Source organism: Eptatretus burgeri, chromosome 2, assembly GCF_056783735.1.
Source record: "Eptatretus burgeri isolate ZD-2024b chromosome 2, Ebu_testis_v1, whole genome shotgun sequence".
Classification (NCBI taxonomy): Eukaryota; Metazoa; Chordata; class Myxini; order Myxiniformes; family Myxinidae; genus Eptatretus; species Eptatretus burgeri.
Genome location: NC_140962.1, coordinates 157,642,643 through 157,665,737, shown reverse-complemented (window position 1 = coordinate 157,665,737; position 23,095 = coordinate 157,642,643). Strand labels below are relative to the sequence as shown.

The following is a 23,095-nucleotide window of genomic DNA, read 5'->3' as shown; positions in this document are numbered from 1 at the left end:
CCACCCCTCCCATATTGTCCACCCCTTGTGTTCTCCCCTGCATCCCTTGTTTGTCCATCTCTTTCTACTTTCTCCCTCTGCCCTGCTGTTGGCATTTCCCCTTTCTCCTGCTGTTCCCTTTGTTATGTTGTGTTTTGATCTGTTCTGTATCCCAGCTCTTACACGAGCCTTGACCATGTATAAAGAAGTGTCAATAAGGCGAATTGTATTCTCCAGTGTTCAAGCATATCAATAGATTGAACCAAAATAAAGAATGTAAAGATTGTAGCAAAAAATTCAAGTAGTTTTCTTATGTAACCACCACGGTAAAAGCCCTGCTTGGGAGAATGTGACAGTTATTTGGGCAGTGTATAGATGACATACCGCTGTCGTGATTGCTAAGGTCGATTGTCACAATGCCTGTGATGCCTATCGGTTCAAATTCCTGTTGACTGCCACTTTCGCCATTTTATAATGAAGGTAAAACTTATATGGAGGGCATGGCGATTGTGAATGTGACATCCCCGAAGATGTCTTTGACTTTGCATAGCAGCAAGCACCAACATGCTGACCCTAAGATTATTTTATTTTTCCCAAGTGGATCTTGCGAGTGGTGTCAGGTGAACTGTCCAACAAATGTGTGGAACATTCTGTTCCACACAGCCAGGATGCACTAATGCACGGACGAACGAACAAGCGTATTATGAGGGTAGATTAAAATTATTGGATGGGTGACATGGGACAGTTACAGAACATGTTCCAGGGTCATTCTGAGTTCCCAATCTGTCTCTGGAGGACAATGTGCTGAACTCAATGTGATAATCATGACAAAAAAAAATCCAAAATGTTTCAGTCTTAACTTTTTATTCAAAATGAGAATCTTTAAAAGAAATAATTGGGGAAAAGAATTCATAAACACAAAAATACCATTTTCATAACATGGATTTCTATCTTTATCATTATTGGAGAGGCATTATCTCTGTATATCTTTGTGTGATGTTTTGTTTATTGGTTTCATGGGATGAAAGTTTAATTATTTGTTCATATATATATATATATATATATATATATATATATATATATATATATATATATATATATATATATATATATATATCGTAGACCCGAACAGCAAAATAACCAAATTATTATAAAAGGTGCTGAGATTTATGAGCAGAAAAAAAGGAAATTATAAACATAAACAAAATCATGAAAAGGGAAAAGAAATATTAAACTCACGAGAGAGTTCATAGAACACCTTAACCCGAGCAGTTTTTAGAAAAAAAGGACGTGGGAAGTGTCTTTTCAACCCATGCTTATTGTGTTTCCGAGCACTATCTACATTCCTACGAGCCACCATTTTGTCTGAATCTCGATATTCCCCAACACGTAGAGTGAAGCGGTAAATTTGATTGGTCAAGACGACGTAAAATGGCATCATTTTTTTTCTTGTGCATATTTTGTCCAAGTACTGGTAAATGGAAGGTTTTTGAAAGTGCCATGAAGGCGATTTATGTTCAGGTATATACAGTAATTAAATTCCAACAAAATAATTAAAGTTTTAATGGTTGGAGAAAATTTTTTTGGGAAGTTTTACCATCATTGATGCACCGTCTTTTACACCACCTAATTTAAGATGTGAAATTGGTTATTTGTGCCTGTTTGTGTCCTTTATTGCATCCTTAAAAACAATATTTCCTGTTTGGAATGATTTTCAATTTTGTTTGGCTGCCAGACAAGGAGATAGTAAAAAAAAAAACAAAGTTATCTCTTCTCTATGCACATTCGGACCGAGATTCCATAAATTTTCCAAATTCAGAGCCAGAGTACTGCTAAACTGCAGGTTCGTGTTCCAATTTGCATTATGTTAATAAACCCTGCTTTTCGATTTGCATGTGGTGTAACAACCACTTAATCTGGATGGTGAGAAGACTAGAGAAAACGATGAGAGGGAAATGAGGAATGAACAAGGCAAAAGAAGAGTATGGAGGGCGGAAATGAGAGTGAAGAGTTCCATGAGTACTCAATGGTCCCCTAGGATGCAGAATAACCAAATCTGCACCATAACCAGCATGGCCGAGGAGAAGGAGGAGACCCTCCATCAGTGACAGGGAGTGGCACGTCACAGAACTGTGAAGTTTTTTTTCTCTCGAAAAACAACTCCCAAAGTTTGTTACATACAAGATCCATTGATTGATGGCACAGGCTGATCACACGGTGGATGGGGCAATGATAGTGGATGAGTCAACAATTTGGTGAATGTGTCGACGATATTGTGGGTGGGTCGCTCATCTGATGAGTGGGTCAATCGTCCGGTGGATGTGTCACTTATCCAGTGTATGGACTTACGATCCCATGGAGGAGTTGATGGTCAAGTGAAGGAGTCGATGGACAGATGGATGGATGATACAGTGGACAATGGTGTGGTAAACTGGCCGGCCACTGATGTTATGGACGGGGCAGTGGAGGGATCATGTGGTGAACAGGTGATGCCACAGACAAGTCAGTGGATGGAAGATGTGGTGGAAGGTTCGGTATGCATTGCACGGTTCAGTGGACGGATGATGCGGTTGATGGACGGATGATCTGGCGGAACGGGCCATGGATGGAGGATGTGATGGAAAGGTCGATGAATGGATGTTGTGTTTGAGGGGGCGATGGATGGACGATGCAGTGGATGCATCGATTTCCCCCATTGTGATCCCCACAAAGTTCTGCAACCGAATAAATAGTGTTCAAGAACATTTTTGTGGAAAACATTCAAGTCACATGATGTGGGAATGAGTTTTCATTTCGTGCAAACAGGAGTGAAAGTGACAGTGAACTTTTCCAGCAGATAAATCTACTTAAAAGTGTTTCATCTACAAAGTATGTACACAAAGTGTGTGCGGCATCTTCGTTGAGAAGAACCACATAAAGTGGCAAAATAAGAGGTTAGGAAAGGAGGTTGAAGACCAAATAGTGAGGAAGGAAGGGTAACTTATGGAGGAAGGGTAACAGGGGTCCATATTTCCATTTTGTACATCAACGTGTCTGAAATATATTATAAAGGCTCAATGTGTCCTGAGGTTGAGGTCATCAGAGGGAAAGAAACACTGCAGGGACAGGTAAACATGCAAATGAAGGTGAAACAAAAATGGAATAAATATCATGGAGGACAAATCTTGAGTTTTCCAGAAACGTCTCTTAGATCCTCGTGATTGGATAAAAAGAAGAATGTTTCATTACAAACTCTTGCAGCAGAAGCTCAGTGTTAACTGAAAGCCCCAATGAGGTCTAGTTTTGATCTCACACTCCATAGCAACTGCAGGTTTCCCAAGATGTCCAAGCGGGCACGACTCGTGGACTCCGGTAGGTCTCGCTCGCTTCGCTTGGAGCCCTCAGGGTGATGGTAAATGATCATGTGATGCTTAACAGCGAATCAAAGACCCCCAAAAGCTAGTACTAAATGGTCCATCATACCTCCAGTTGTCCCTTTAATGGTGCATGTCCTTCCTCATTAATATATTTAATTTCATACTTTTATTCTGTTTGTCCATTTCACATGATTTATAGATGTAGTTAACTCACTTCAGGTCTTCATCACATTCATATTTAATTTGATTTTTCTGCATTTCACCTCGTGGTTGGGACAAATGATCAAATGGGAATGATTCCCCATTTTCTATAAAAAAAAACCGACGTGCTCGTGTGCAGGATATCCAGCTTATTGCCGATCCTTCTATGAGCAGCTCCCTGTCTTCACAGAAGGGTTTGGTTACATTTGTCGCAGTCAGGAATCCAACCCAAGACCAGAAAAGTTAAAGGAAAGGACATAATCCCCCACGATGTACGTTCCCACAGTAGGGTAGAGTGGTGTTCGTGGTACCAAGTGGGTTCATCATGATCTCTATAGGATAGAGTGGTGTTCATGGTACCAAGTGGGTTCATCATGATCTCCATGAACATTTATCAACCTTTCACACCATTCCTTGTTCGGCCTGTCCTCGAATGTGGTGTCAAATCCCAATGAGGAATGGAGAGAATATGGTCCAATCTGTGGTGTTTAGAAGTCTCATCCACAGGGACAATTTCATTGCTCTTTGACAGGGCCAGAAATCGAGACCTTTTGGATGGGAAATGGTGAGTCATCGGAATACAGATCACCGACCAATGATCGACACAAAATGCATGGCATACCTGGAGTAGGAGGTGAGGTGGGTGCAACAGGTGTGGACATTGCACGTGTCTCATGGTCAGTGCATGATATTTCCAGGTTTGAATCCAGACCAGGAAAGATCAAAATAGGAGGATAAAAACACCAACATTAAAATTGTCGGATCTTAAACACCTCTTCTGGAAACAGTAGCACCAATGAGAGGAACATGGTTGTCTTGACTGTCACCGACGAATGAAGTTGATTCGGGCAGGATTTTCTCGTTGGTTCAGGGTAACAGGAATAATTCACCTTCTCCACTCGACACACTATTTAATTGGATCGTCCACATCCACATGCTCATACTAGCAGACAGGACACCCAGCTTAACGGCATTCCACATGAAGCCATACTTTGTGATCAGACTCCATCAGTGCATTCGATTGTTGCTGTGAGACGAGCCGGAAAGTCATGTGACCGAGTGACAGGACAATGAGCCAGCCGAGACACGTGACTGAATGACGTCACTGTGTTGGAACAATGATGAGACATGTGGAGCCCTTGCCATGTGGATTGCGAGTTGATATTTATCCTGCAATGTAACATGATCATGGGTGAGTTCAAAGGTCACTTGTAAACACAAGTCTCGCAATATTGGAACCAATTATGACAGAATTCAGATATTAAGCACAATGGAAAGAGTGTGTGTGTGTGTGTGTGTGTGTGTGTGTGTGTGTGTGTGTGTGTGTGTGTGTGTGTGTGTGTGTGTGTGTGTGTGTGTGTGTATGTGTGTGTGTGCGTGTGTGTGTGTGTGTGTGTGTGTGTGTGTGTGTGTGTGTGTGTGTGTAGGGTGATGGGCCACCATTGTTGGTGTTGAGTTCCCCTCTGAAACAATCCACATGATCAATTATGAGGTCCAATGCAAATCAAAAACCGCTGATCAGGTATGGTGCCATGCCAGCAAGTGGCGTTGCATTACGGAGCACACCACCCATTGAGAAGATGTCATTCCAGTTGGCCTGTGTCCATTTTATTGAATGGAGAAGTTTTCAAATGAAGACAATGGGAAGTGTCCCACACACCCTAATTTTAAAAACATGAAGTTTATCATTCATGAAGGAGCTTACTCAAATTTGTTTGTCAGGAGTACAAGCAAATTTAAATAAAAAAACTTGATCAAATTACAAAAATAACAAGGACATGAAGCGATGTCATATATATATATATATATATATATATATATATATATATATATATATATATATATATATATATATATATATATATATATATATATATATATATATATATATCTCTATCTCTCTCTATCTCTCTCTATCTCTCTCTATCTCTCTCTATCTCTCTCTATCTCTCTCTCTCTATCTCTCTCTATCTCTCTCAATCTCTCTCAATCTCTCTCAATCTCTCTCAATCTCTCTCTCTCTCTCCACCCCCTCACACCCCCTCCCTCCCGGAGTGTATTGCAACGTGTGGTAAGGCGTCGCTCTTCTCCCCACTTCCTCGCTTTCCCCTTCCCTCTGTCTCCCTCCTTTATTTTGAAAAAAGATGGCTCCCACCAAAAGAAGAAAATGTACAAGAAGCAAACTTGACAAAAAACAACTTGCGAAAGCTGCATCGAGAGCAGCTAAAACTCAACAGAAAGAAAGAAAACGAAAGGAAAATACCACTACAAAAGCTGCATCCAGAGCAGCCCTAACTCCTCAAGAGCAAGAAAGACGACGAGAGGCAAATGCAACAAGAATGGCTACATCCAGGAAACAGCCCTGGAGGGTAAAGGAAAAGTCTACATTCTCCTACAATCCAGCCTTGGATTATGCTTCTGATCCAATATTTGCTATTGGCTCAATGTCAAGTACTTGCAGGCACAATGATGTGATGAAATGGACAGGAGAAGCTCCAGGGATGTGCTGTAATACTGGCAAGTTTAGTCTAAATCAAATTTATGATCCTCCTGAACCTCTTCATTCATTATTGACAGTCCACACTCAAAATGCAAGTCATTTCTCAATTACCATCAGAAGATACAACTCGTGCTTCTACATGACATATTTTGGTACAACAAGAGATCAGAGAATCTGGCGACATGCCCAGATTAAAAATGCAGGGACAGGTTTATCATCAGATTGGCAGTCTACATCCATGATCAAATGAAGAGCCAAAATTCCTGCAGATCGACTTCATTGGTGACAATACAAAGCAGGCTGAACAGCACTGCAACAATGTCATTCAAACCAAGCTGGAAGTTGTGCTGCAGTTGCAAGATATGCTCCACAAGGAAAACCACAGTGTTCAGAGTCTCAAGTGTGCCAGGAAGGAGATGACAGCAGACTACCAGAGTACAAAATCGTCATCGATTCAGACGAAAATCCAGCTGGGGAGCATGAGCGGTGCTTCAATGCATCCTCTACATCAGAAGTGGCTGTCATCCTAGCTGGTGAACAACATGACGATCGAGACATTGTTTTTACTGCAACTCAGAAACAACTCCCTCCGGAGAATTGCTATAACACACCCATCATATGATGCACTTCAGTATCCAACAATTTTCTGGCAGGAGGACGATGGATACGATATTAAACTGCAACAAACAGACCCAGCAACAGGACTGCCAAGAAGAACATTTCTGCCACGGACTTTTATGCCGACAGGATTATTCTGAGAGCTGGTAATTTCAATCACATCTTGCATTGCAAAGATCTCTTCCACCAATTTGTTGTGGACATGTATGCCATTCATCTCAGGGATGCCATGAACAATAATGGAAATGCTGCCAATGTTGGCCAATTGGTCATGTTGCATTCCATTTTCACAGGTGGTCCCTGCTGCATGCATAAGTGCACTCAGGATGCCATGACATATGTGCGAAACTCTGGCAATTGTGATCTCTTCATCACCTTCACCTGCACTCCAACTTTGGAGGAAGTGGTCAATGAACTGATGCCAGGGCAAAAACCACAGCATCGCCATTATTTGCTGGCAAGAGTATTCCAACAAAAAATGAAGGCATTGATGACGGTCATCACCAATGGAAAGATTTTTTGAGCCATTATGTGCAACATGTATACAACTGAGTGGCAAAAGTGTGGCCTGCCACATGCCCACATTCTGACTTGGCTTCAAGATGAACTTCATGTGCACAGAATAGATGATTTCATCAGTACTGAACTTGCAGACCCAATAATTGATCCACTTCTGTTCAGCACTGTCAAAACACAGAAGGTGCATAGTCCCTGTGGAAGCATCAATCCAAACTCACCATGCATGAAAGATAACAAATGCACAAAAAGGTTCCCATGATATCTTCTGAAAGAGACACAGATTGGACAATATAGATACCCACTGTATCGTCAGAGAAAACCATAAAGATGGTGGATTCACAACAACCATCAGAGTTCGTGGTTGTGAGGTGAAGTTGACAATAGGTGGATTGTTCCACATTGTCCACTCCTCACATGGCTATTCAATGCACACATCAATGTTGAGTACTGCCACAATATCAAAACCATCAAGTACAGATGTGGGCAAGTATGTCAACAAAGGAACTGATATGGTTGTGTTTGGCCTGACAATGGATGGTACTGTGCAAGATGAGGTTCGGCAATATGAAATGGGAAGATACATCAGCAGCGATGAAGCCATCTCTAGGATCCTGAACTTCCTGATTCATGAGCGACATCACACTGTGGTTCATTTCAGTGGAACATATGAAGAATGGCCAGAGAGTGTACTTCACTGAGGTGAATGTATGTGAGCACACCCAAGTCCCCACAAAATACAACTCTCACTGCATTCTTCAATCTCTGCTGCCAGGATAATGAACTTGCTCAGACACTGTTGAATCATCAGATACCCAAGTACTACATGTAGCATGTTGGCAGCAAGAAGTGAGCTCGCCACAGAGCAGGACAAACTGTACCAGACCAGCCAGACATCAAAGCCAATGATGCACTTGGCGGTGCTTACACTGTCCATATCCATTCTCATGATTTTGAATGCTTTTCCTGAGACTGCTTCTGGATGAGGTCAAAGGTCCAACATCTTTTGAAGACTTGCGAACAGTGGATGCCACAATCTGTGAAACTTACAAACAGCCTTGCCAGCTGAGAGGACTCCTGGAGGATGATACACACTGGAACAGCACATTGGAGGAGGCAGCTGCAACTCAATCACAATGGATGCTACGAAACCTTTTTACCATCATGTTGTAGACATGTGCAATGACAAATCCTCAACAACTATGGGACAACCACAAGGAGAATCTGGCAGAGGACATTTTGCATCACCCACAAATTCAAAATCCTAACTTGGAACTAGATTCCAGTGATGCCATCTTCAATCAAGCTCTCATTATAATGAGAAGACGACGAGGGTTAAATTTGGAACTGATAATTATCAGTGTAGACAAGATCAAGGCATTGGGTGGCTCTGACCTCAAAACGTTTGGCCTTCCTGACCCTCAATGATACAATGACAATGACCTCACAAATGAAGTTTTGAGAGAGACCAACTACAACATGGAACACCTTGCTGAATACATTCAGGAGAATGAGCCATATCTGGTTCCAGACCAAAGAGAAGCCTTCAATAAGGTTACACAAGCAGTTTTCAATGGGAGTGGTGGCACATTCTTTCTGGATGCTCCCGGTGGAAATGGCAAAACTTTTCTTCTCAATATTATTTTGGCCAAAATCCGGCAAAGAAATATGATTGTCTTTGTTGTGTCATCATCAGGCATTGCTGCCACATTGTTGACAGGAGGAAGAATAGCTCACTCAGTCTTCAAGTTACCTTTAAATGTGGCAAGTATGGAGGAACCAACCTGTAAGATTGGCAGGGGCACTGGCAAAGCAAAGCTCATGCAGGAGTGCCGTCTCATTGTCTGGGATGAGTGTGCAATGGCTGCCTCAGAGGCTCTTGAGCACATCACGCAAGATCTTCGAAACAATGAGAGAAGAATTGGTGGAGTGACTGGTATTAGCTGGGGATTTTCGACAGACACTTCCGTCATTCCACATGGAACCAAAGCTGATGAACTGCATGCCTGCCTCAAAGCCTCATCCATTTGGAACAACATTCAGCGACTCAGCCTAATGACCAACATGTGAGTGCTCCTAACAGGTGATTCATCTGTTGTGGAGTTTTCTGCAAGCCTGCTCAAACTGGGAAATGGAGCCATGGCAAATGCAAATCAAGATGGAACTATCTCAATGAACAACATTGGGAAAACAGATGCAACACTTCAACAACTACAAGATGCAGTATTTTCAAATGTTGCACATAATTTCCATGACCACAAGTGGCTCTGCCAAAGAGCCATCTTAGCACCAAAAATGATGCCACCAATTCCACAAACAGAGGCCTTCTTACACAGTTACCTGGCACAATGCAAATGTACAAGTCAGTTGACACTGTACCAGACATAAATGAAGCAGTCCACGACCCCACAGAATTTCTTAACTCTCTGGAACCTCCAGATGTGCCTCCTCATAATTTAGAGCTCAAGATTGGTGCAACCATTTTGCTTCTCAGGAATCTGGACCCACCAACACCCTGCAATGGAACACATTTGGCTGTCGAGAAGCTTATGCCACATGTCATTGAAGCCACAATCTTGACTGGCCATGCAGCAGGACAGGAGGTCTTCATTCCACACATTCCAATCATCTCCTCTGACTTGCCATTTCAATTTAGAAGGCTCCATTTCCTTGTCTGCCTCAGTTTTGCCATGAGCATCAACACGGCACAAGGACAATCGCTCATGTTGTTGGTCTCAACCTGCAAAGCCCATGCTTTTCTCATGGCCAACTCTACATTTGTTGTTCCAGAGTTGGCAATGGCAAAAACCTTTTCATCTTGGCTCCACATGGAAAAACATGCAACATTGTCTATCCTGAAGCTCGACAAGGATACAAAAAAAAGTCAAACGCTGTGATAAAACGTGACGTGGAATCCTCAGTTCTGAAGAATAAGAAACAATCCTGGAGAAGAAAGGCAGAAAGTGGAGAAAGAAGAAGGGCAGAAAGGGGAAAGAGAAACACAGAAGAAGGGGGAAGGCAGAAGAAGTAGGAAGACAGAAGAATAATGAAAAGACAACAAAGGAAGGAGAGGCTGATAGAAGAAGAAAGATACAAGAAGAAAAAAGGCAGGACACAAATATGATAAGAAACAAGGAATAAAAAAAATCCAGAGCAACTGAAACTTCTCAATAGCTAAGCAAGATCAGAAGCAAACACAGCAACAAGGACTGCATTCTGTCCTGCCATACCTGTGATCTCCCAGTCATTGTGTTGTAATTCAGTCGGTTGTCCGTACTATCTAGTTCAGCAGGACAGGGTTCAAGCCTATGAAACCTTTGCCGCCCTTGTGTGAAGCGGGGCTATCGCCATAAAATACGAAACACACAGTAAATGGTGCTTTGTGTTGAGGTGCATCGGTGGCCATATTTAACCCTCGATCAGTCAAAGATCCCTGGGGGGCGGGTTATTCACGGTAAGGTAAACCTTGGTCTTCTTTGCTGTCTCCCACTGTCTCTCTTTCTCTTTCTTCCCACCTGTTCCTCTCTGCTCCCTCCCTTTCCCTCTCTATCCCCTCCCTTTCCCCTCTATCCCTCTCTGTCCCCCCCCTTGTCTTTCTCCCTCCATTCCTCTCTCCCGCCATTCTCCCCATTTCTCTTTCTGCCACCTCTCTTAGTATTCCCATCAGTGAAGCGATGGGTGGTATTTGCTAGTCACTAATAACTGTCCATTATCTGTATCTTCACCAAAATCGAATCAATTCGTCCTTGTCACACACGCAAACTCTTCACCAAGCTTAGTCCAAATCTGTAACTACTTTTTTGAGATATGCTGCTCACAAACAAAGAGTGGTGAATACATAACTTCCGTCCACCTTCGGTGGCACATGTAACTGGAGAGTTCATCGAACACGTTTCCCCATGCAATCTTGAGAAAAAGGACATGGGAAGGTTCTTTTAAACTCTTTTCAAGCATGATCTATATTTCCTACAAGACGACATTTTCTCGAAAATTAGATATTCCTCAATGCTGAGAGCGTGATCAGCACATTTGATTGGTCAAGATGGAGAAACATGGCATAATATTTTGCCAAGTACTGCAATACTGAAGGTTTGTGGAAGTTGCAAGAGGGTTATTTGTGTTCTCGTGTTCAAGTGTATAATTCAGTTGAAATAAAATAAAAGTTTTCATATTCTACATTCTACAATGTCAAAAATATAATACTGAATGACATCAAGTTATTTCTCGATCATAAACTGATGTCTGTAGACAGACTGACAAAGTGAACCAATTGCTTAACCTCGCTTTACACAATACATGCATTGTTATAACGATGGGATGAGTATCCTTGCATCACATTCTCATTTACAGGCTGTCTGAGAGAAGTTTGCAGAACACTCAACAATATTTATCACTTGTTGCAATTATTACAAATTAATTTTTTAAAACATTAATGGAAATGAAAACAATCTACACAGTGTCACTTGAAACTTCTTAGCCGTATTATTCGTGAAAGTTCCTGAGTTTGATAAATTCAAAATGTTTCATTATAGACAAACACAGCAAATGCTTCATCCTCACCTGCTGATGATGATGTTTTGTTTTGTTTTCAAGGGAGTGGTTTACTGCTCGGGTGTTTCTTTACCCCCCATTTCTTGTTTCGGTTTAGGGGTAGCAATAGCGACACCGTGATCATCATTCCTCCCTTGTTCCTGAATGGGTTTCTTCACCTTGTGGGAGAAAATAATTACATTAATGCACTCTCAATTATAATTGTTGCTGGTGCTTTATAAATTTAATTTTTATGCTACAAGTCAAATTGGATGTCAGTAATGCTTTCCTTTACCCAAGAGTCTTTTGACCTAAATGTTGATAAAAGGAATGTCTTGCTATGGAACAAAGTGACCTGGTTGATAACACCAACTTTTGCCATGATTACATCATTCGCTTTTCACCTTGGAGACACGTATTGTATTTTGAATTATTTTGCCGATATGCTTATCAGCCCCCTCCACTCCCTTCAAAGTTTATAAATGCCAGAAAACGTAATCTTAGTTTAGTGCAAATCATTGGAGATGTTTACCATGTCAGTGGGTTGTACTCCTTGGTACCAAGTTCGTAATAAAATTATCTGATGTAATGTACTTTCCGTTGTGGACAGTGAATTAATTGTTGCTTTCATTTGAGTCACAGGATTTACATCGAGTCGGTTAAAACGTTAACCACACAATTCTACGACAACCTCTTTCTCTGAATACCTTTGATGCTGGGAGGGGAAGTGGCAACGAGGAAGGAGAAGAATTTGGCAAAAAAAAATGATGTGAGAAAGACATCATCCATTCAATAAAAACTTTATAAGGTGCAACATGCAGATTTGAGATTATTGGAAGGAAGACCTTTACACGATACCAAACCTTGAACATCTGTAAACTTCCTTACTCGCAATATCTATATATATATATATATATATACTTATAATACATATATTTCGCAATAACGAGTCGACATGTAGCATAAACTTAGTGTGAGCTTGCTCATCTCCACGTTTGTTGTCTAGAAGTGAACAAGGTCAGGAATGCGGCTGTGATTCACACCAACAGGGAGGGAGCAAATAAGGACCAAGAACGACTAACATTATGATTCTGCATGGATGCCCTGAGGATGGCTGCTCATATGCTAAAACAAAGGATAATGTATTACAAATAACTTGCACCAGGAGAGTTCATATAGCTGAAAAGCTGGATTGGATACGACACTTGGAAAATAAGAAGCAACGGCTGCAGAAAATATACCCAATGACAATTGACGAAGAAAAAAAATAAGAAAACAGATCGCAAAAGCACAGAACTTCAAATTCCCAGGCCTGGATAGAATTCTGAACTTCTGGCAAAAACAACTACATGTTCTCCACCCTCGCTAATCTCGAGCATATAACGAACTCATCTGAGGGAAACAGCCAATGGATGAATGGTTCACAGAAGGAAACCCTCTTTAAATCCGGAAATCTGAAGAAACCCATCAACCCAACAAATATGGACCAATAACATGCTTCCCGCCAACATACAAACTTTTAACAGGTATAACCACCGATGCAGTTTACGCTCACCTCACTCAACAAGGATCTTTAGAGGCAGAGCAAAACGGATGTAAGAGAGGATGCTATGGAACAATAAACCATTTATTGTGAAATAAAACCAAACTCGAAAACTGCAAGCTCTGACAAACTAACGTATCCACAGCCTGAATAGATTACAAAAAAGCCTTTAATAGTGTCCTACATCCATGGATTATAAAATGCATGCAAGTGTATAAAATTGATCCCCAGATAATCACACTCATTGAAAAAGCAATGATGCTCTGGAACACAACTCCGATTATACTTCACATGGAAGTATATTGTTGTGGTTGACGAAATTCACAAACCACCATTCAGGTCCCTTAGGTGACATATCTCGGTAAGTATATGTGTAGTTAGGCCCAAACCCGTTGTCTAGAGGGAATTAATGTCATTCATGCGGGCTGCGACTCTTCAGGATAGCCGTTTTTCTTTTACTATCTTTATTTTGGACCAGCCGCCATTATTACCACCACCAACCACGTCTCAACAGCCATCACACAACAACCACCAACCACAACGCCGCTTCACAACAACAACCACCAACCTCAACGCCGCTTCACAACAACAACCACCAACCACAACGCCGCTTCACAACAACAACTACCAACCACAACTCCGCTTCACAACAACCACCAACCACAACTCCGCTTCACCACAACCGCCACAACCTTTACCGTCACAACTCGCCACCATCGCATCCACACCATCTCGCGCCATTCGTGGGCACCGATACTGGACTCGTGCAGGGCGTGCACCGAGCAGCGTATTCAAAAACATCACGGACTTTCCGCAGAAAACAGATCAAAAACGACTCACGCCCACTTTTGTTCCGTCCAATCGGAGAGCGTGGGCGATTTGGCCCCGCCTCCAGGGCGTTGGAGTGAGGTCGCGATATGCAAATTCATGGATCAAAAAGCATTCACGCCCACTTTTCCTCGGTCCAATGGGGAGCCAGTTAGAGGTGAAGGGTCGGAGGCAAAGGGTCAAGGGTGAAAGAACGAAGCCACGGGGCTTATATAAACGGCTGCGTTCGTCAGTAAAGGGCAGTTGTGCGGAGTTCAAGAGAGTTGTCGGTGGAGCTGGAAAGAAGTGGGAGAAGTCAAGAGTGAAGAGTTGGGACGAGCCAAGAGAGGAGACGGAGAGGGCGAGTAGACGGAGCTGTGGAGAGGTGACGGCGGCGAAGGCGGACGAGGGGGTGCTCGCGTCGGTGCCGGGAGCTGCACAGGGAGAGGCCAGTAACGCGACCGAGGTCGAGGAGGAGACGCTCGCCGCGGGACCCGAGACAGGGTGATATCCTCCTTCCCCCGAGCATCAGCAACCCCCTCCTGTTTCCCCCCCCCCCCGCGCTGAGATAGTGCGACAAAGGGGGCTCCTTTCCCACCCCCTACCAGACACTGTCCGCGAGGCCCGCGGAGTTGAGGCAACACCGCCACTTCGCGTCTCATCATCAGTCGGGTAGGCCCGACCCGGTCTCGGCCCCAGGCCCGTCTACCCCCCTCATCCTGGAGGGTGGTTCTCTTTTCTTTTGCTTTGGGAATATGTGTTGTCGGCGCCGTCTGTGAAGTAAAATTGTATAAGTGTTGCCGTGTGCCCGGTAGTCGGTTAGATCTGCATTGTTGCATTTGCTTTTTGTGTAATATTGCATTGTCTTCTTCTTTTACATGTGCTTTTGGTGTAATTGTATATGTGTGCTTTCCGTTCATCGCGAAATTAATGTGCTTATTGTTGAACTGTTTTCCCGCTTCGCTTCGTCTTTTCTTTCATTGAATCTCCATCTTGCTTCACGTAAAGGGTTGGTCATGGGCTAAAACGCCCAATAATTAATCGAACCGTCGAGGCCGACGAATAACACCGCTCGGTTATCCCGATAGTACGGAACGGGTCGCTTAAAGTGGCCCGTGTCCGAAGTCGACCTGAGGCGAGGTGCGATCGCCCGGTCTACCCTCCGTGTGGGTACTTAGGTAGGTCGAATTTGGCGAGCAACCCTATCCCACGCGGGGGCCGATTGGCAAGATCGTGGTGAGACCGAAAGGTCCACCCGTGAATGGTTCCCGGCGTTAGTCCGAGAGGGTCACGACTGGATTGTCCGTCCGGTGGGCGACGTGCCGCGATTCGAGTTACGTGGCCGTCCGCACGCCGGCGGGCGCGAATCCGCAACACTGGTGTCAGGTTGTGCGATACAAACTCATCGCCCTCCTCGCGGCACTGGTATCGGAGAACGGGAAAACGGGCTCTCCTGTCTCCAATTAAATTCACGGGAATCGGTCCAGGGGTGAGAGGAGCGACCCCCGATTCCCTCCAAATTATGAGCGAGCTAAATTAACCCTTTAAGAGAAGCAAGATGGCGTCTCAAGGCGAGCGGGAGCCGGGGGTATTAGAAATGGATGTAGAATGTGTAGAATCCATGGCTCAGGATGAAATCCCCGTGCAGGAAATGTTGGTTGTACAGGAAAACGAACTCGCCCAACTGAACCCAGAGCCCGAAATGGGTGCGGCAGCGGCCGCGGTGTATGACACCTCCCCTCCCCCTCTCCACCAAAACCCCCCGACCCTTGCCGAAACGGCTCACCCAAGCGCACCCGACATGGCCCAGCTATGCGCCATGCTGGCGGCAATGACAAATGAAATGAAAAACGAAATGAAAGGCATGAACAAACAAATAAACGAAAAGATGGATACAAATACAAATGAAATGAAAAACGAAATGAAAGGAATGAACAAGCAAATGGACAAAGTGAAAACGACGATGGATGCGAATACACAGCAAACGAACAAGCAAATAAACGGAATGGAAGCAAACATGAAGGAAGAAACGAAAAAGCTGCGGGGTGAGACGCAGAACATGGGCCGAAGCCTGCAGGCGGGCATGAAGGCCGTCAGCAGGGAGCTTAAAATGGCGACTCCACATGGAGGAACGAACGAGCTGGGTGGGGGTGCAACGGCTGACAGGCCCGCGGTGGAGGCGGGCGAAAAAATAATTCGGGGGGCGTGTTGGGCGAGGGTCGTGACGATGACCAAAAGGGAAAAATTAAATGGGGAGACCAAAACGTGCGAGACGAGACACGAGGTGACGACAAAGGAAATAAAAATAGTAGAGACAAGGGAGGTAAAGGGTGAAGAGGTGACTGAGTGGGCAGAGACACGGGAGATGGGAATGACAGAGGGAAGACTGCACGATGAAGACGGGGTAAGTGACGCACACACACACACACGGAGGTAGTGGAGGACAATGGGGGTGAGCTGGCGGACCGTGCAGGGACCCAGTGCGAGCAGCGGGATAGCCTCCTCCAGGAACGAGGGGAGGGAGTACGCCCCCTTGAGGCGAGTCACGACCAGGTGAGTTCGGTCGTGCTTTGCGAGGTTGAGGGGGGGAGTGCTGCGAACGGGTGCACGCCGAGCTTGGGGGGTATAGAGGCCCCGGAGACCCTTGTGGGGACACGAATCCCCAGTGTGGTTGTTCCTGTGTGTGTGGTGCAAGGTGTGAGTGCGTCCCCGTATGTGGAAGCGACCCCGTGTGTGAGTGGTGTGGTGGCGGTTGTGCCGGAGTACGTGCTTCCCAGCACGCCGTGTGTAAAAGGGGAACCGCGGGTGAGTGAGGCACGGTGTGTGAGTGAGGCACGGTGTATGAGTGAGGCACCGCGGGTGAGTTCCCCCGCGTGTGTGAGTGAGGTACGGAGTGTGGATGAGGAACCGCGGGTGAGTGCCCCCGCGTGTGTGAGTGAGGGACGGTGTGTGGATGAGGCACCGCAGGTGAGTGCCCCCGCGTGTGTGAGTGGTGTGGTTTGTGTGAGGGTAATGGCATGCGTGGGTGAACGGCCGAATGCAAGGGAGACCGTGTGTGTGATAGAGCGGTATGTGAGGGAGATGTCGGTTGGCATTAGGGAGCACGCAGCCGCGTCTCCCGGTGTGAATGTAATGGAATGGAGTGTAAGCGTCGTAACACGCGGGAGTGCGTTTGTGGAATGGAGGCGACGACGGCGACATGTGAAGAAAGAAAGCCGAGTAGCGGCTGTAGTTGTTTCGGGGACCGTGCCGGGTTCACCCAGCAGTGAGCACGAGGTCCGTGCTGTGCAACGCACGAGGCCCCCACGTGCTCGCTTGCGAGAGTGAAGTCCCGGTCCGGAAACGCCAGCGGTGGATTTGCCGATCCCACGGACGGACAAAGTTTAGGCAGGATTACGGATTTGGACCGGACGGGTTCTCCACGCGATCGTGTGTGTTAAGCTCCAACGGGCAAAGCACATGTGTTCGCGTGGGGAACCCCTCGAGACGTGGGGCTTGTGTTTTTTTTATGCGCACGGTGACGCCATGGCTGCACGTGGGGTTGGAATCCGGCAGGAGGGGTATCCCTGCCGGATAGTACCGTCCAAGGAGGGACGAGGAACACGTGCAGCTGCATGACGTCACGGGCAGGTGCAAAGTGCGCAAGCTGTGAGTTGCCGCGCTGGCGCTGCGCATGTAAAGGAAAAAAAAAAAAAAAAAAAAAAAAAAAAGCAAGCCTCACTTTCTCACAGGATTCCTGGGCAAGGGGTGGAAGACCCCCTTGACCAAGGGCACAGGATGGAAACTAGTTAGGGGGAAGAGTTAGCTTAGTTAGACCGGCTCCATGGGGCAGGGGTAAGTCCTCATGGGGCCCGTGGAATGGATTAGTTAGAGGGGTTGTAGCGAGATTTAGGTTGGGTAACTGGATTTATGGGATTATTTTGGAGACAGTGACAGACTTGTGAATGTGTAGAGGGGACGTAGTTTAGCTACGTAGTGTTAAATGGAACGTGCTATAGTATAAGGGACGACGTGGGAGCACGAGTTAGTTCGGGGAGGTAGTTAGAAGGATGGCAGAGTTCAGCGGTGAGTGTGTTGAAGAGAGTTGGTGAGTGAAGTGGAAGCATGTGTTGTGACTTGGTGAGTGAGTAAGGCCAGCGGGTCTGTGTGAGTGGAGCGAATGGGGACTGCATGGTGCGATGAGTGATTGGGGGGAGGAGTGACTCCCGCCCAAGGGACCCCGGGGTCAGTGTAGAGTGAGTTAGGGGGTTAGTAAAATTTACAAAATGGAGGTCGTTTTGTTGTTGGTGGGGAAGTAGGCTCGAAACCCGTTTGGAGGGGTGCAGGAGCCCTGTTGACGGGCTGGGAGCGTGGCTGCGAAAGGTGAGTATCGCTGAGTGGGTACCCCGGGCACCAGGCTAGTCGGCCGTGGTAGGCCAAGGGCCCATGGGGGGGCCGGGATAGCGTAGTGGGCACGGGTGCGCCTGCTTGGTGCAGGTGCCCGGGGCGCCATTAGCCGCGTGGGCAGTGTTGTGGGCACGGGTGACCCTCGGAAAGGGGCCCGGGAAGCCAGCCTGCCACGTGTGCGTTTCAGGGGAGGTGCCATGGGGGGCACTCCCCGGTGTTAGGGAGCTGGTAGGCTCGGAGGCAGGGTAGTGCCCGGGGGTGCCATAGCGGGAGATTCGGCAGAGGGTCGTGCCTGCCAAAGGGAGCCACGTGTCCCAGCCATGAGACCGTGTGAGGGCACGGAGAGAAAATTGGGGGGCGAGGCCCGAAATTGTGAGGACACCAACACAGGCGACGGGAATCTGGGTTGTTAGAACCAATAGTTTAAGCGAGAGGCGCTTGTTGAAAGCCCCGGGGTAGTTTAACAGTAAAATGGTGAGGGTAGATTAGGAAGTGTACCCCTCCGCACCATCCATCCCCTCGCTCTCGTTGTGGGCCGCTGGACCCACTTTGGGTTAGATCGCTGAACTCTGGGGAGGCCATCCTGAGGCTTAGATTGGGCCTCGACACAGGACGCTAACTCTCCCTTGTTCCCTCTGGGAAAGGAACGTAGGGGTTGGGAGTAGGCTAGTAGACGATAGGTTAGCCGAACAAGGACAGTAAAGGGGGTTAGGGGACGATTTATAGTGGGGAAGTAAAAATAAAAAAAAAATAAGTGGGGGCTAAATTGGTTTTGGACAAATTAAGGGAGTGGGTATGTACAGTGACAGGCAAAGGCGATAGGTTGGGAGGGAGACCGTAGGGTAGGTCCGAGCCCGCCTTCCGAGTGGCCAGCACCACCGCACTCCCTCCACCAACCTCCACTGAACGGCAAAGGCTGGCCAGCTTCATCTGCTGGCTGTTTTTCTTCAAGGCCTGTGCCGGCCCACTTCATCGGCAGCTGTTGTGTTGCTGCAAGGCCTGTGCCGGCCGGATCATCTGCAGCTGTGGTACTTCAAGGCCTGTGCCGGCCAGTTCGTCTGCCGGCTGTGTTTGCCTGCAGCGGCCTTCTTCTGCGGGCTGTGTCTGCCTGCTGCCTTTGCCATGCCATGCCCACTGCCCACGTTCACCAGCCCCGTTCAATTTTGCTTTGCCCCCCTCCCTGTTCATTTCCATGTGCGCCAGGATCCGCAAGGCAACAGTTTGCAAGCTGCAAGAACTGCCCTGTTGGCAGCTACAACACGGGCCTGCAGTGGCGGCCTGTGCACCGTGTTTGCGTCCATCCATTCATCCATCCATTTGTTGTGTTCATTGCGTGTGCCACTTGAGCTGGCACGGAGACTGCGTTTGTGCAGCCCATGCACCGTTGTGGTTCACTGCGTTCAGTTCAAAAGGGAAGGCCTTGGACTGCGTGTGAGCAGCCGGCCACGTTCCCTGTCACCTGCATTGTTTGAGCCAGAGACTGCATGCGAGCAGCCTGGCTCCCTGCTAACTGCTTTCTTTTTGCAGAGTTAATTGATCCTGGGCCATGGTTTAGTGTAAAATTTGTAAGTTAAGGTTAAGATGTACTGTAAATATGAGTGCGCCCCCGGCATGTTTGTCTTAGCGCCGGCAATTTTATTTAAGTCGTCCGTGTGAGTGAGTTTGTTTAGGTAGTTACTCAGCCCTTAGGTTATTTATTTTGGGGACACGAATACCATGAATGTCGCACTCAGGGATCCGTAGGTAAAATGTACTAGGGGAAAACTACACATGATGGCACACGAAAATTTGACGACTCGGGACGAGTCTGTAAAAAGGGGAGGGGGTAGTGTTGTGGTTGACGAAATTCACAAACCACCATTCAGGTCCCTTAGGTGAGATATCTCGGTAAGTATATGTGTAGTTAGGCCCAAACCCGTTGTCTAGAGGATTAAATGTCATTCATGCGGGCTGCGACTCTTCAGGATAGCCGTTTTTCTTTTACTATCTTTATTTTGGACCAGCCGCCATTATTACCACCACCAACCACGTCTCAACAGCCATCACACAACAACCACCAACCACAACGCCGCTTCACAACAACAACCACCAACCACAACGCCGCTTCACAACAACAACCACCAACCATAACGCCGCTTCACAACAACAACCACCAACCACAACGCCGCTTCACAACAACAACCACCAACCACAACGCCGCTTCACCACAACCGCCACGACCTCTACCATCACAACTCGCCACCATCGCATCCACACCATCTCGCGCCACTCGTGGGCACCGATACTGGACTCGTGCAGGGCGCGCACCGAGCAGCGTATTCCAAAACATCACGGACTTTCCGCAGAAAACGGATCAAAAACGACTCACGCCCACTTTTGTTCCGTCCAATCGGAGAGCGTGGGCGATTTGGCCCCGCCTCCAGGGCGTTGAAGTGAGGTCGCGATATGCAAATTCATGGATCAAAAAGCATTCACGCCCACTTTTCCTCGGTCCAATGGGGAGCCAGTTAGAGGTGAAGGGTCGGAGGCAAAGGGTCAAGGGTGAAAGAGCGAAGCCACGGGGCTTATATAAACGGCTGCGTTCGTCAGTAAAGGGCAGTTGTGCAGAGTTCAAGAGAGTCGTCGGTGGAGCTGGAAAGAAGTGGGAGAAGTCAAGAGTGAAGAGTTGGGACGAGCCAAGAGAGGAGACGGAGAGGGCGAGTAGATGGAGCTGTGGAGAGGTGACGGCGGCGAAGGCGGATGAGGGGGTGCTCGCGTCGGTGCCGGGAGCTGCACAGGGAGAGGCCAATAACGCGACCGAGGTCGAGGAGGAGACGCTCGCCGCGGGACCCGAGACAGGGTGATATCCTCCTTCCCCCGAGCATCAGCAACCCCCTCCTGTTTCCCCCCGCGCTGAGATAGTGCGACAAAGGGGGCCCCTTTCCCACCCCCTACCAGACACTGTCCGCGAGGCCCGCGGAGTTGAGGCACCACCGCCACTTCGCGTCTCTTCATCAGACGGGTAGGCCCGACCCAGTCTCGGCCCCAGGCCCGTCTACCCCCTCATCCTGGAGGGTGGTTCTCTTTTCTTTTGCTTTGGGAATATGTGTTGTCGGCGCCGTCTGTGAAGTAAAATTGTATAAGTGTTGCCGTGTGCCCGGTAGTCGGTTAGATCTGCATTGTTGCATTTGCTTTTTGTGTAATATTGCATTGTCTTCTTCTTTTACATGTGCTTTTGGTGTAATTGTATATGTGTGCTTTCCGTTCATCGCGAAATAAATGTGCTTATTGTTGAACTGTTTTCCCGCTTCGCTTCGTCTTTTCTTTCATTGAATCTCCATCTTGCTTCACGTAAAGGGTTGGTCGTGGGCTAAAACGCCCAATAATTAATCGAACCGTCGAGGCCGACGAATAACACCGCTCGGTTATCCCGATAGTACGGAACGGGTCGCTTAAAGTGGCCCGTGTCCGAAGTCGACCTGCGGCGAGGTGCGATCGCCCGGTCTACCCTCCGTGTGGGTACTTAGGTAGGTCGAATTTGGCGAGCAACCCTATCCCACGCGGGGGCCGATTGGCACGATCGTGGTGAGACCAAAAGGTCCACCCGTGACTGGTTCCCGGCGTTAGTCCGAGAGGGTCACGACTGGATTGTCCGTCCGGTGGGCGACGTGCCGCGATTCGAGTTACGTGGCCGTCCGCACGCCGGCGGGCGCGAATCCGCAACAATATCAATATATAGACCAATTACTGCACCGTCGTCCCAAGAAGAAAGCCAGTCATAACTATATACACACACACACACACACACACACACACACACACACACACACACACACACACACACACACACACACACACACACACACACACACACACACACACACACACACACACACACACACACACACATACTTGTGTTTGTGGGGTAGCTGGAGGAATTTCATAGCAAAGGTAGTAATGTATATTGCATAGGGTAACATGATCCGTGGATGGGTAGGAGACTCTTCTATGTAATTTAAGAAGGGAGACAGTCAGCTTAAGTGTTACATGTCACCACACAGGGGGGTGGTGCTGTGTTAATTCGGTCAGAATTAAGACAAATTTCTCCCAGTATGTGATTGCCCCCGTGACATTTTCCTTAGTTTTTGCATTTCAAGACTGCCGGTAAAAAGGAATCACGTACTTAGAACAACAACAGAGCCTGACTTTTCCAAGCAGGCGAAAACCCCACCTCAAGGAATGACAACTAGCAAGACCATGCCCCTGGGGTCGATGATGGATGGGGTGGCCTCAGAAGGAGGAGAGGAGGATTAAGTCAGGATCGGTGGTCAGTCGGGAAAAAACAGGAACGTGAAGGGAGTTTTTGTGAGGTACGCGCTTGGAGATGGAGGTCTCATTTTTCTGGCTTCCCCTCGACATGGTAAAGAAGGCTGCACATGTCTGATGTTCATGCTCAGGTGAAGTTGCTCGCATGATGGAGCACGCCACGAGCCATTGACTGTTTGGCTGGGTCATGCTTGACCATGCCTCGACATAATCGTAAACGAAGCTTTTCGTGCTGCACTCTTCAGGGTAAAAATCACAGCAAGTGAAGAAGGAAGTGAAGGTGCGTGCTTTATACGCAGGTCTCAATAAGGTAGATGCTGATTGGTTCAACTGTAATGACGTCATGTTTAATCC

The 23,095-nt window shown here is 46.9% G+C and overlaps 1 protein-coding gene across 1 annotated transcript in view; it reads right to left on the bottom strand.

Annotated features, from left to right (window-relative positions):
• Positions 1–826: 826 nt before the first annotated feature.
• The window catches only part of LOC147033684 (receptor-interacting serine/threonine-protein kinase 4-like), a 64,709-nt gene continuing 42,440 nt past the window's right edge, over positions 827–23,095 (bottom strand). Inside the window, exons 10-11 of the mRNA XM_085871775.1 lie at positions 11,731–11,879; positions 827–2,693 (exon numbers count right to left, since the gene is read on the bottom strand). Coding sequence (XP_085727901.1) covers positions 11,772–11,879 — 108 coding nt within the window. The 3' untranslated portion in view covers positions 827–2,693; positions 11,731–11,771. The remainder of the gene's footprint in view (positions 2,694–11,730; positions 11,880–23,095) is intronic.